We start from the raw sequence: 14,389 nt of genomic DNA, 5'->3' as shown, positions 1-14,389 counted from the left end.
CCCTTTACTTTTAACCTGTTTGTGAGCTTATATTTCAAGTTTGTCTCTTGCACACGTAGGGATGCCTGGGTGGCTCAGTCGGTTAAGCATCTAACTTAGGCTCAGATCATGATCTTGGAGTCCTGGGATCAAGCCCTGCGTTACGCTCACTGTTCAGCGGAGAATTTGCTTCTCTCTCTCTGATCCTCCCCATCACTTGTGCTCTCTCTCAAATAAGCAAAGTCTTTAAAAATAAATAAAGTTTGTCACTTGCATATGTATATATTTGGCTCTTGCTTTTATTTTACCTAGCTTGACAATCTCTGCCTTTTAATTTCCATGTGATTTCTCTTTTCTTTCTTTTTTTGTGAGGGAGGGACAACTTCACCCATTTCTTTCACTCCAGTCCCCATCTCTGACAATCACCAGTGACCATTTTACTTTTTCCTTTCCTGTTGGGATGCCTTTTATATCTTTTTCTTGCCTAATTGCTCTGGCTAGGACTTCCAGTACTATGTTGAACAGAAGTGGCAAGAGTGGGCATCATTGTCTTGTTTCTGATCTTAAAGGAAAAGCTTTCAGCTTTCCACCATTGAGTATGATGTTAGCTGTGGGCTTGTCACATGGCTTTTATTATGTTGAGATATATTCCCTCTATACTCACTTGTTGAGAGTTTTTAAATGCCTTTTTTGCATCTATTGAGTTGATCATACAACTTTTATCCTTCATTTTGTTGATGTAGTATATCTCTGTCAATGTGTGATCTCTGCCTTTTAATTCCCATCTGATTTCCCCACCTTTCCTTTTTCCATTGTATTTTAGATTCAATACATTTTTAGAAACCTATTTTATCTCCTGTATCAATGTTCTATCTGTACCTCTTTTTTTTTTTTAGTGGTTCCTTTAGGGATTACAATATGCATTCTTAAGTTTTTGCATTCTGCATGAACTAGTAATATGTCACTTTACATGTGACATAACCTTGAAATACTGCCTCCATCTGTTAACACTAGTCCTTTGTGTTAATGTTTACATACATCTTATTTCCAAATGTGTTGCAGGCCTCATAGTAAATTATTAATATTGCTTTAAACAATCTTAGTATCTTTAAAGAAACTAAGAAACAAGGAGAAAAATCTTTTATATTTACCCACTAATTTACTATTTTTGATGTTCTTCATTCCTCCATATAGATACAGATGTCTATCTGGTATCTTTCAGTCTGAAGAACTTCATTTTAACACTTCTTATGGTGCAGATCTATTGGGACAAAATCTCTGAACACTGTGTATCTGGAAATTCCTTCATTTTGCCTCTGCTTTTGAAAGACCTTACTCAGGCTGCCATTACAAAATACCATAGACTGAGTGGTATATATAACAGAAATTTATTTTCTCATAGCTCTGGAGGCTAGAAGTCTAAACTCCAAATGCCAGCTTGGTTGCTTTCTGGTTAGGACACTCTCCAAAGCTTGGAGATGGCTGCTTTCTTACCTTGTCCTCACATGGCAGAGGGTAGGGGAAGGGGAGAGAGAAGAGAGAATGCGAGTGAATGTGAGCATGTGGATGGGCGTGAGCAAACAGGTGCTCAGGTTTCTCTCCTTATTTGGGTATTAATCTCATTATAAGGACCTGACATCACTCATCTAACCCAAATTACTTCCCAAAGGCCCATCATGTCTCCAAATACCATCATATTTGGGGTTCAGCCTTTAATACATGAATTTATGGGGCTAGGGGACACTGAATGTTATGGACGTTCTGTCCATAAAACCTTCTCATTATTCTTCTAGGTTGAAGGTTTTTATTTTAACACTTTAAAGATGCCATTCCATTTTCTTTTTTTTTTTTAATTGTGGTAGATATACATAACATTTTAGCCATTTTTAAGTGTACAGTTCAGTGGCCTTAAGCTCATTTAAAATGTGCAACCATCACCTATCTATTACCAGAACTTTTTCGTGATCCCAGACAGAAACTCTGAACCCATTAAATAATAACTCCCCATGACCTACTTCCCCACGTCTCTGATAACCTTTATTATACTATCTGTCTCTGTGAGTGGGCTTATCGTTGGTTCTTCTTAATGAGTAGAATCATACAATATTTGTCGAAGGGGAGAAAGGTCTTCAGGGAGCGGAAGAGGGGTGCTGAGTCTCACACTCTGGAAGGTACCCAAAGTCTCCTTTCTGCTTTGGTGTTCTCCCTTCACTGTTAATAAACCTTGAAGGAAACTGGTGTTGGTAGTCTTGTTGAAAATCAGTTGACCATATATGCAGCAGTTTATTTGGAGGCTGTCTATTCTCTTTCCTTGGCCCATAACTGTCCTTATTACCACACTATTTCAAATACTACAGCTTTGTAGTAAGTTCTGAAATCAAAACATTTTAATCCTCCAACTTTGTTCTTTTTTTGTTTTGAAGCAGAAATTTCATATGAATTTTGTGATGAATTTTTTTGTTTCTGCAGAAAACATCACTGAGATTTTGATAGAGTTTGCATTGAATCTGTAGATTGTTTTGGGTAGTGCTATCATCTTATTAATAAAGTCTTCCAGTCCATGAATATGGCATGTTTTTCCATTTATCTATCTATCTATCTATCTATCTATCTATCTATCTATCTGAGAGACAGCCAGCGAGAGAGGGAACACAAGCAGGGGGCGTGGGAGAGGAAGAAGCAGGCTCCCAGCGTAGGAGCCTGACTGGGGCTCGATCCCAGAATGCCGGGATCACGCCCTGAGCCAAAAGGCAGATGCTTAACGACTGAGCCACCCAGGCGCCGCAGCCTTTTCATCTCCCTCCATTTATTTTTGTCTTCTTTAATTTATTTAAGCAGTGTTTTGTAGTTTTCAGTGTACATGTCTATCACCTTCTTGGTTAAATTTATTCCCAGGTATTTTATTCTTTTTGATACAATTGTAAATGGATTTTTTTTCTTAATTTTCTTTTCATATTGTTTATTGGTAGCATTTAGAAACACAACCAGGTTTTGTGTATTATTTTTTTTATCCTGCCACTTTGCTGAACTTGTACATTAGCTCTAACAGGTTTTGTGGGTGTATATGGAGTCCTGTAAATTTGTGAACAGAGATAATTTTACTTCATTTCTAATTTGGATACCTTTTACCTTGCCTGATTGCTGCTCTTCAGAACTTTGCTTCACAAATGTTTGTTACCTCACCAGCCCTAAACTCTGATTACCTTCTCTGCTTTGAGACCACTATGTTCTGCTTGGGCTTCACAGTTGTCTGCCATGCGCTTCCAGGCATAAAGCTGAGACAGTTAAGGACTACATCATGAATTCTTCTTTCAGGGATTACAGTATGATTCTGCCTACTATACAGTTGTCCAATATCTGAAAATTTGCTTAAAATAACTTTTCCAGTTTTGGGACGCCCTTGGCTCAGGTCGTGATCCCAGGGGATCGAGCCCCACATTGGGCTCCTTGCTCGACGGGGGAGCCTGCTTCTCCCTCTGCCTGCCACTCCCCCTGCTTGTGCTCTCACGCTCGCTTGCTCTCTCTCTCTGACAAACAAATAAAAGCTTAAAAAAAAAACTTTCCTAGTTTTATATGCAAGAGCAAGTCTGGTAACAATTACTTCATCATGTATAGCAGTGAAAGTCCATGTACTTACTACATTGTGACAATTCTTTTACAATAATGGCTTCGTTAATGAATCTTTTACTTTTTTTAACCTACCTTTAACAATTTGTTCAGTTACTGATTCTCTCAATTCTTTCTTTAAAACATACTGACACCCCAACACACCACATACCATGGCTTAATTTAGGTTTCATTTTAGTATAGTACCAGACTTCAGCTCTCAGTAATTGAGTCATATGCTTACCAAGACTCAGTTGTGTTTGTTTCCGCAAGTTTCTACGCCAGTCTTACTTGAAATTGTAATTACATAATTTAATTGAATACTATGATCTGATTGCTATATAGGGGACAAAGAGTTCTTTCTGTGACAGTTCTGTTGAATACTTTGAAAAGACAATGATGAATTTCTAATAAACAATTTCGATCAAATTAGGTGGAGGTGAAACAATTATAAAAAATTGTCATGTAAAAGGAAATAACAAAATTCTGAACAGATTTTGGACTCAGAGTGTTTCACAAATGTCTTTATTTTCTAACTTCACATTTAAGAAACCAAAACTATAAATTGCAGGTGACATATTTTCTTGGTAGCTTGTGGAAGAAACGACACTTGGAATTTAATCATTGGACCTATACTCAAAGAAAATGCACTGGCCCTATTATCAGTTTATTAAAAGAATGTGCATATATGCTTTTTGAGTTACAACACAATGTTTAAGGGTGAATGTATATGTAGGCACATGTAAACACATGTGCACATATGTATTTATTTTCTTAGGGGTCCCTGTCGTCACTAATATTGTCAGTTGACTGACTATCATTTCCTAAGTCAGAAAGGAGACTTCTGTTGGGTACTTTCACTTTTATTCTTACAGTAAATTAACAAGGAATTGTCTTACACAGTTTATGTGCCTCTTCACAATCTAGTTTGGCTTTCACATCATTGCCTCTTGAATGTTGCTTTATTAAACCAGAAGCATTTATCTTTGGATTCATTATTTTCTGTTATTTCCAGCTTCCTTTCCAGATTTAATTAATTTCATTTATTGCTTAAGACATCTCTTGATTTTAAGAAGTTTATTTACCTTCTATTGCTTTGCCTTGATATTTATTCAACAGTTATTTCCTATTTAGTTCTTTGCTGCCATGGCTTTTGTAATAATTTTTAATGTATGTTGTATGTATGTCAACCTTTTAATTTGTTACCAGGGTATGAGGAGGACTATTTGATTAAAAAATAACAAATTGGATCTTTACAAACTGTGATATGTTATGTGAGTTCCAAGTATATTGTGGTTATACTTTTTTGTCCTTTAATTAATTAATTAATTAATTTTGTCCTTTTATTATTTTAGTAATATATTGTTATATATTTTATTAATATATTTATTAATTTTAATGATATATTTATTAAGGAATATATTTAATAAAATATATTATTAATGATATTAACAATATTATTAAATATATGATATTAATATATAAATATTATTTATTATTAAATATTATTTAAAATATTATTTAAAAAGCTCCTACATGCCCGATATAGCTACATGACTTAGTGATTTAAAATCCAAAGTCTTCTGGAGCACTGGATTAAAAAGCAACAACAACAAAAAAGTCTTTTTCATTACTAAAAAGTGGATCATTATTATTATAACTTTCTTCTTGTTAACTTAAAAAATGTTAGTTTAATAACGCAGAATGCTTCAGTGAAGCATACTGGTCTTCACTGAGGCAGTATTGATCATTTATTTGTGAAGCATGATTTTTTTAGTAACTTTCAATTGTTTCAAAGTTAATAGAAAACAAAGATTGTTTCAAGTGTTTTCTTATAAAAGTGATTGAGTGTTCCAATGAATTTTCCTGATTTGAGGGAGAGAAGTTTATTTCTATATCATTTTTTAAAAATTCTAGCATTCTGAAAAAAGATTGTAGCATTCTGTCATAAAACAGCAGCTTAGTAGACTTGCTTTGGCTATGCCATATGTCAAATCATGTACTACAGAATAGAACTATGTACAATACAAATCTGAAAATATTTGCCATCTTTGCACTATTATGTTGGGTACGAAGAATTTATTCTGCCCTTCAAGGTCCTTCTAGATGAACTAAGAATGAAGATGACATGAGACAGATTAACAGGAGAAAATCAAATTTAGTAGGGTACACATGGCAATTCACATAGACATGGAATTCCAAAGACATGGAGCAATGTGATGCTTATATGAGCTAAGGAGAGGGTAGGAGTCTGAGGATACAATGGGGAGAAAGACCATTAGCGGGAATGTAAGAAGAGATGTTTAAAAAAAACCCCAGAGTTGCCTCATTATATAGATAAGGTTCTTGGGTAAAGAAGAATCCATTAATAGCTCTCTTTCGGGTATAAGCAGGCAGTTAAGGGGAAAATAAAGAACTTTTCCTAAATCTGCTGAGTTTTAATTGCTTTTAGTTCAAAATAATGTTCATGCCAAACTGGCCTATCTTGAGGTGGCCTGCCATTGGTCCTTATAATTACAAAGAGATTATATATTTGTATGATATTCCAGTTATATTTGGGGCAGTTAATTAGATTTTAGGTGAGTGTTACCTTCTCATTCTGGTTTCTTCTGGTAGCTGCTCTTATAAAGTAACATAACATCATTTGGGGTAATTTAGAGGAAATTTTGCTAATTTTTTGGTATGTTTTTATGCGTCAAACACCAAACTCATCCTCTCCTTTATACTTTTGTGTGAAAACACACACTAAATAAATTCAAGGCAATTAATATATACCTGTGTTTCTGTACCTTGAGAGAGTAAGTAGAGGTTGGCTTACCTTGTTGGTGGCAATATAAAATTTGATCACAATTTTGGAAAGTAATTTGATAACATTTCAGGGAGCATGAAAATTCTTAAAACCTTCGACTTTGTCAAGTCTGCCGTCAGCGACAATTAAAGGAATTAGTTTACTGGGATTTTCATTGTAGTATACTTGAAAGGTAATAATAATGAAATAATTTGATTTTTCAGTAATGAGGAATTGTTGCTGATTGATTTATCATAGCCACTAACTCAGGAAATAAATGGGTGTGTCCTCATGCACTGCCTCAGCGAACTGCTCCGTCCCAGGGATTCCTGAGGGGGCTGGACAAATCAGAGCATGACTTCTGGCTGGGTTTGCCAACACTATTACTGAACAAACTTGTTGCAAGAGAAGCCAGTAACTCAAGAGACAAGGGTTTGGGAAAGAGAAAGGGAGAAATTTAATTTAGGTGCCAGCAGCCTTTGGAAGTGGCAGGCCCAAGCCTTAACAGCCTCTCTGCTGGCAAAATGGGAGAGTTTGGGGGTGGGGGTTCCATTCAAGAAAGCAAGCATAGAGTATACGATCCTGGGTAGCAGTCAGTATGTGTTTAGCCCATGATCCTGTCTGGGCTGGGAAGGGGATGTGTGGGGAGTGGTCTTCTAGGTATTCCCTTTGCTATCTGGGCTTCTCTGGTCTGGTGGTTGGAATGTTTCAGTCATTACAAAATGTCTTTGTCAGTGACTCAGGAAAGTGCAATAAGAAATAAGCACAATGCATTTTAGTTAGAAAATGAGTTAAGTGGTCTTGTCTATTTCTGATTAACTGTTGGTGTCTATAGTTTAGCAAGAGGGCTGACTGACACAATTGGCTAAGACAGTGTGACATATCAACTTCATAGATTTTTAATGAGACCATTAAAACAAATATGAACACTGGGTAACTACATGTAAAAAAAGGTAGTGATGTGGGGCGCCTGGGTGGCACAGCGGTTAAGCGTCTGCCTTCGGCTCAGGGCGTGATCCTGGCGTTATGGGATCGAGCCCCACATCAGGCTCTTCTGCTGGGAGCCTGCTTCTTCCTCTCCCACTCCCCCTGCTTGTGTTCCCTCTCTCGCTGGCTGTCTCTATCTCTGTCAAATAAATAAATAATAAAAAAAAATCTTAAAAAAAAAAAAGGTAGTGATGTGATACTTAAAAATAATCAATGCAAAATATTATAACTATGTAAAGTGGATATGTATATAGATAATTATTGGTAGGTAAACCAGTTAAGAAAACAGTTGCTAGGGTTTTAAGCATACGGATATATTTTTATAAATTTCTCTTTAATACTGGTACTATGTTCACCAGTATCTTTAAAATCATAAGTATCCTGAAGGAATCACCTTCTTTGTCCCTCTTTGGTCAGGTATTTTCTGATACTTTTTCACCTTTAAAACCTGATACAATCCTTCCAAACAGTTCTACGACATAGGCTCTATGATACAGTTTTTAAAGTAGGAAACTGACATACAGAGTTTAAACAGCTTGTCAGTACTGCACAGGTAGCAAATGGTGGCTGGGGTTCCTCCAGATTTATCTGAGTTATACTTCCTTCCTCTTAACCAATATTGTATTTCACAGTATGATTATTTAGTTATTTCCCCACACATAACCCCCACCATGGGTGCACAAATTGTAAACTTTATTCAGGAAAAAATTGTGTCTTTACATGCTCTGCAGCCTCTGGCATAATTAACTTGGCATAGTAGGATCTTTGATTTGGAGTTAAACAAATAAAGGTAAATTATATCTTATTCTATTTTATGAATGTCATAGGCTTACCAGTATGTTTTCATACTTAATAAAACCAATTTAACATATATTTTACTCAGTATTTTTGATGTAGACAACAAATGGGATATTCAGCTCTTTTAAAAAGCTGCATTTTTCTCTCCAGACTTGAAGCAACTTACTGACTTTAATTATAAAACCCTTTGTTGTAATTTGGTTACTAACTCAGTTTTCAAGGAAGATAGATTTTTCTGCATCTTAACGCCAGCTTCCTATTATTTATTCACCCTGTCCTTTTTAAAAAGTTCAGTATTAATTTTCATGAAGATAGAAATGATGTTTGTATTGTTTTGAGCATTGTGTCCAGTAACTAATACATAGGAGGTGCTGAAAAATATGTTGAGTAAATGAGATAATACATTCTTTTTATTGTCTGAGACGTTAGTCATCATTTTACCTCATTTAGTTGATTTTATAGATGGTGAATTAAGAAAAGTTTATTAATTTGCCCACAGTTGAAGGTTGGGATTCTTCTAACCCAGTTTGACTCAGCCCTTTGCTTTTAACCATTGCTCCTGCTCAGAAGGTAATGAAAATAGGTTGAGATAGAGAAACGTCTCTAATTCTTAGTTTTTAACTTGTTTTATGATTTTCAGTCATTTGCATGTTACTATTTCTATCTTAACATTTTATTTAAAACTTAACTTTTGGTTTCATGATAGCCTTGCCCAGCATGCAAAATGTAATGTTACATTCCAACACTAGTTTCATCACCTGGTTGGATTACCACATCAATGTATTTTTGCAATTTTTATTTGTATCTCAATTTTTATGGCTACTGACTTTTTGGAAGTGCTTAAAGTTCTTCTGTGATAAGTAAATACATTTGGTTATGCTGTCAACTCTATATTTTTCGAATTGTAAAATTTATTTCGTAAAATGTCCTTCATTATTTATGAGACCATTTAATGAGTTTCTTGTGCTAAGTATCTGTAGGGTACTTGAAAGGAAGTTTTTATTACAGATCTAAAATTGTTTTCTTTTTAAAATCTTTCATGGTTGAAGTAGAATATAAACGCAGTCTTCAAATTTAGATCAGTTTTAGCCCTGGAATAAATTTAAATACATAATTGGTAACTAAAAGCTTGCAGTAGAACAAGTTTCTATGACAATATTTGTACTTAATGTTCCAGTATGTGCTCTATTAAAACTTTTCAGTCTTGATCCATACATGCAATTTAGTGAACTTATTACCAAAAAGCCTGGTTAAAATTTTGGCTCTTCTGGATGTACTGGGAGATGTATCAAAAATTCCCCAAAGTCGCAAAAACCTTTTTCATTTATTTCTGTTTATGACAAGTGTAAACTATTAAGGTTAAGTGGGTGGGGCAACTGGAAGTAATTACTAAGGCCAGTGGCATTTTTGTGGTTTAATAAAGGCAGAAGCTAATTATTCAGTTTTTATTTAAGTGAAATGGTGCCAAAAAGGAGGTTCCTGCAGAGCAGCTGCACTCCTTCAGTGTTACCCTAATTTACCAAAGACACAACTGTCACAAACAAAACTTTTAAACTTGATATATAGCCACAAAAGTAAGGAGGCTTTTGTTTGGAGTGCATGCAGAAGAACTCCTTTATACAAATCAACCGGCAGATGACGGACAATGATGAAAATTTGATTCTTTGAAGTCATAATAGTCATTGAAATGTGTGAAATTCTGGTATTGAAAAGAGAGCGACCAGCAAGACTCTAAATCCTGGGTGGTTGCAAGAAGCTTGCTGGGAGGTTTTTCTGCATTTTGACACCAACTTCCCATTGCTTGTTCCCTGCTTCCTTTGTTAAAAAAAAAAAAAGTTGAATTCACACAACATAAATGGGGACAGTTGATAACCGAATCATACAGTTTTTATATGGAAAACTAATATTTTATAATGGAAATTGGTATTTGAAAGAATAAAGGTCATTTACATATGCTGGCATATACTTTCTTAATGATTTTTTTAATTCTTCTTCCATCTAACTAGACCTGTGAAATAGAAAGTCAGCTGTAAGCTCTTCCAGAATTTAAAACTGTGGAAGAGATGGTGCTGAAAGAGTGGAACTTCAGAATTATGATACGCATCTTTTCAGTAGCAAATATTTGATTGCCCTTCAGTCTACAAATCATTACTGTTTCTTAAAATCACATTATTGTACCTAAGATGGTGTTTGTGAAACTTAAGATAGTGACATTCTTTAATAATTTTTATGCTTTAATCTGTTTAAAAATTAAAAGTTTTAAAATTCAGTAAATTAGTGTATATTATCCAAAGGGTAACTTGATTTATAGGTAATTATTAGCTGATGAGTCTTGAGTTTCTTCAAGTAAAAACTTGAAGGCTTCTTACTCATCCAATGTGATTTAGCTTTTTTGTAGTAATAGAAAATTATGAATTATTATTTATAAATATTTTACCAATAAAGTGAGAAATCTGTAAAAGACAATATTGACATCTTCAAAGCATTTGTATCTTTTATAAGTGTTTTTTTTTTTTTTTAAACCACAGGTGATCCATATTGCAATACCAAAGTAGAAATCTAGAGATAATGTCTTTGGTTCAATATAGTTTAGTTTGCAGATGTTTTATTATTTATTTTGAGGGAGAGCAAAGAATTCAAAACACAAGTAAAGATTTCAACATAGTGCCTCATAGTTCTTTTCAAGTATTACATTGTTTTAATGGAATCTTGGAGTGGGAGCTTTTAGCCCATTGAAATGTGGCTTAAAGGACAGGTTCTTCTGTCACTAGCTGAAGCTGTGTGGATGAAATGATAACAATAGTGTCGTAATGCATTTTAAAAGTGTGAGAAATCAGTTTGTCTAGACTAAGAGTGTGCCTACAGGGACTAGGAATTTTAGAGCTTCTGTGCCCTTTAGGTGTCAAGTATGTGAGAGATGCCAAGCCTTTTCATCCTCAGTCTCTGGCAGCAGCTCAACTCGGCTGCAGTACCTTACATGTCTTCTGCAGGCAAAAACAGGGATTCTGTGTCAGGACAACTTAGGCTTCAAAATTCAGGAACTTATTTGTGCCAGTGCCAACTTTAAATTGGGGAATGGTATCAATAAATAAAAAAATGCCATTCTTTCAGAAGCCATGGAAGCACTGATAGATAGTTGTTCAAAATAAAAAGAGCTTAGCAACATTTTATAGCCACTTAAGAGAGATTTTCCATCCTTAAAAAAAAAAAAATCATTGTCCTTTTTTATGTTAATAGTACAAATCAAGAAATGCTATTTCCTTTTTAAAAAGTTTTATTGCTTTTTTCTTATTTTGGCATATATACATCACAGTTATAAAGAAAAAGTAAATGTTTCCTATAATCTCATCTTCCTGAGCTAATTAGTGTTGAGTTTAATATGTTTCCTTTCCTGAAAGTCTTAAAGAGTAGCTAACTTATAGCTTTAGTTTTTATGAACTCGCTATAGAGGGTTTGCTGTGGAATTTGGAACTGATGCCTCACCCTGTAATTTTGTAACACACTTACATTGTTTGTTTATATCCCACTTCAACTCTAGCTGAGGAAATATGACTTTAATATAAAGATACATAATATTAAATAATAAATTAATGTGACAGATTTTTTAGGACTTCCCAGGAGTCTCTTTCAGCTCTTGAGTAGAGAAATACGCTTCAGAAAGTCATCAAGTATAATCATTCCTGAAATTTCTTTGAAATTGAACTTGACAAAGTTTATCAGTTAAAACTTAACATTCATACGTTTAAAAATTATGAACCAGTTGCACTTATTTTGCTTTTATTTTATCCTGTATGCAAAGAAACTTTTAAAATGTAGGTACATCCTTGAAGTGCATATTTGTATAAATATTTATATGGATTATTTTGGTAGTTTCTCCGAACAGACAAGCTGTGACAAAGTAACCCCACCTCATTAATTATTGGTGCAGGTGGAAAGGTATTATGTTAAGCAGAAGATTGGATGCCAGCTAAAATAACTTTAAACAATTTTTAAAAATCTGTGAGTAGGAAGATGAGTGCAGTCAGAAATACACTTAGTATTTTCCCAGTACATATTGCAGTACCAAGTATTAACACTACTTGGCCCATAGCATTTAGAGTGGAACTATAAATAAACATTAGTCTTCTTTAGCGGATATGTTACAATGAAATTGAAATTCACAAAATTTTCTGGTTTTCACAAATTTGGTATCATTTTCATATTAACTGTGTTGTTTTTAACCAGTTATTTAAAGTTAAGGGAACCATGATGTTATTATGCTTTGTTTATAAGAATATGGTTAACGCTGATATGATCTTACTTTGATCAAATAAAGTATTTCTGCCATTACTGAATGGAGACCTAAACTCTGAATTACTTTACTGTTTTGTGTCCTGATTGCTACTATATTTGATAAATAGGTCTAATCTGGGGCATCAAAATTACATGCATTTATCATTTGAGCATTTGTTACTGGATAAAATTATTTTAAGAAGAGTCAAGAAAGTTACCATTGTTTTCATTTCACATTTCTGCAAAAATTGTGTGACTTTTTTGGCTTACTTTTTCAGAATAGATTTGATGTATTATTTTCTTTTCAGTAGATTTCACCAAAGGGAAATAAAATCCTAATTAAAGTTGTTAATTGGTTTTGTTTACCAAAAGGCTTAGGCCTTCCTCTAAAGGAAATGCGTTGTAAGCAGTTTGACACAGAAATCACTGGTAATAGATTTTTTCCTATTTAAAAGTTATTAATTTTTTATATCTCCTTTTAATATCCATTCACATTTTTTCTCTGCTTACTAGTTACACCAGCTCAAGAAATAAGAATCTACTGATGACAGGCTCTTCTACCAGCAAACTCTTCAGAAATTACCAATGCTTTGTTGGACAGAAGGGACCTAAATTTTTTCATGAACCCTTTCCCACTGTACCCTAACACTCCTCCCAATATACCTTTTCCGGATATCAAAATAACAATTTATAGGGTAAAAGAGTAGTGAAGTCAGAAAGCTAAAACCCCAGGGGCGCCTGGGTGGCGCAGTCGTTAAGCATCTGCCTTCTGCTCAGGGCATGATCCCGGTGTTATGGGATCGAGCCCCACATCAGGCTCCTCCGCTATGAGCCTGCTTCTTCCTCTCCCACTCCCCCTGCTTGTGTTCCCTCTCTCGATGGCTGTCTCTATCTCTTCAAATAAATAAAAATAAAATCTAAAAAAAAACAAAACAAAACCCCCAGTTTATAAATCTGAATAGAATTGCATGAATATACAAAGCAGCAAAAGTACATCAGAGTGTATATGGGCTGTTAGAAATGTGTTTGCTTGTTTTTCTGTAGGATATCACTACTTTAACTGGTGTTCCAGAAGAGCATATCAAAACTAGAAAAGTCAGGATCTTTGTTCCTGCTCGCAATAACATGCAGTCTGGAGTAAATAACACAAAGAAATGGAAGATGGAGTTTGATACCAGGGAGCGATGGGAAAATCCTTTGATGGGTTGGGCATCAACGTGAGTACTTTGGTTTAATGTGAATATTGTTTTCTGCTCTTTGTAAATTTTCCTTGTACATATATTGAAGTGTAAACTTTTTCATGTAGAGTATGCTTTGATAGTACTTTTTGAGACCATTTGTATAGGTGCCATGTTCAGTGACAGACATATATTACATTTACATGTGTATATATTTAGTATTCATGTAAGTGTGGCCCAACACAATAAATTCTAGAAACAGTCTTTTCAGAGTACTGTTTATTGGATCAAATGGCTGACAGTGTGAGCACTGTTAGCATGGTCCCAAATGATGTATATTAGTTTGATATGATGTATGAATCGTGTTAATAATTTAATAACACTTTTGTTTATTTTTAATTTTTTTGTCATTTGTTTGTAAGGAGAATAGTTTAGAAATTATCTGTTTTGGGGCACCTGAGTGGCTCAGTCGTTAAGCGTCTGCCTTCAGCTCAGGGCATGATCCCAGGGTCCTGGGATTGAGCCGCGCATCAGGCTCCCTGCTCCACTGGGAGCCTGCTTCTTCCTCTCCAACTCACCCTGCTTGTGTTCCTGCTCTCCCTGGCTGTCTCTCTCTTTTCAAATAAATAAATAAATAATCTTAAAAAAAAAAAAAAAGAAATTAACTGTTTTGAGGGAAACTTATAAGTTCTTGCGATCTTGTGATTAACAAATGCATTTACAGAACATTGGAATAAAGTGGTTATAAATTCTGTGGCACCAGTGAAGCAGTGACCTAAAT

The 14,389-nt window shown here is 34.7% G+C and overlaps 1 protein-coding gene across 2 annotated transcripts in view; it reads left to right on the top strand.

Moving 5' to 3' along the window:
* Positions 1-14,389, top strand: part of NDUFS4 (NADH:ubiquinone oxidoreductase subunit S4) — a 113,892-nt gene that overhangs the window by 62,484 nt on the left and 37,019 nt on the right. For both annotated transcript variants that reach the window (XM_008692541.2, XM_008692543.2), the window contains exon 3: positions 13,475-13,647. In XM_008692541.2, coding sequence (XP_008690763.1) covers positions 13,475-13,647 — 173 coding nt within the window. The remainder of the gene's footprint in view (positions 1-13,474; positions 13,648-14,389) is intronic.

This window comes from Ursus maritimus, unplaced genomic scaffold (assembly GCF_017311325.1).
Source record: "Ursus maritimus isolate PB19 unplaced genomic scaffold, ASM1731132v1 scaffold_15, whole genome shotgun sequence".
In the NCBI taxonomy this organism is placed as follows: domain Eukaryota; kingdom Metazoa; phylum Chordata; class Mammalia; order Carnivora; family Ursidae; genus Ursus; species Ursus maritimus.
Note: the sequence above shows the minus strand (reverse complement) of the source record. Positions and strands in the feature narration are given on the sequence as shown.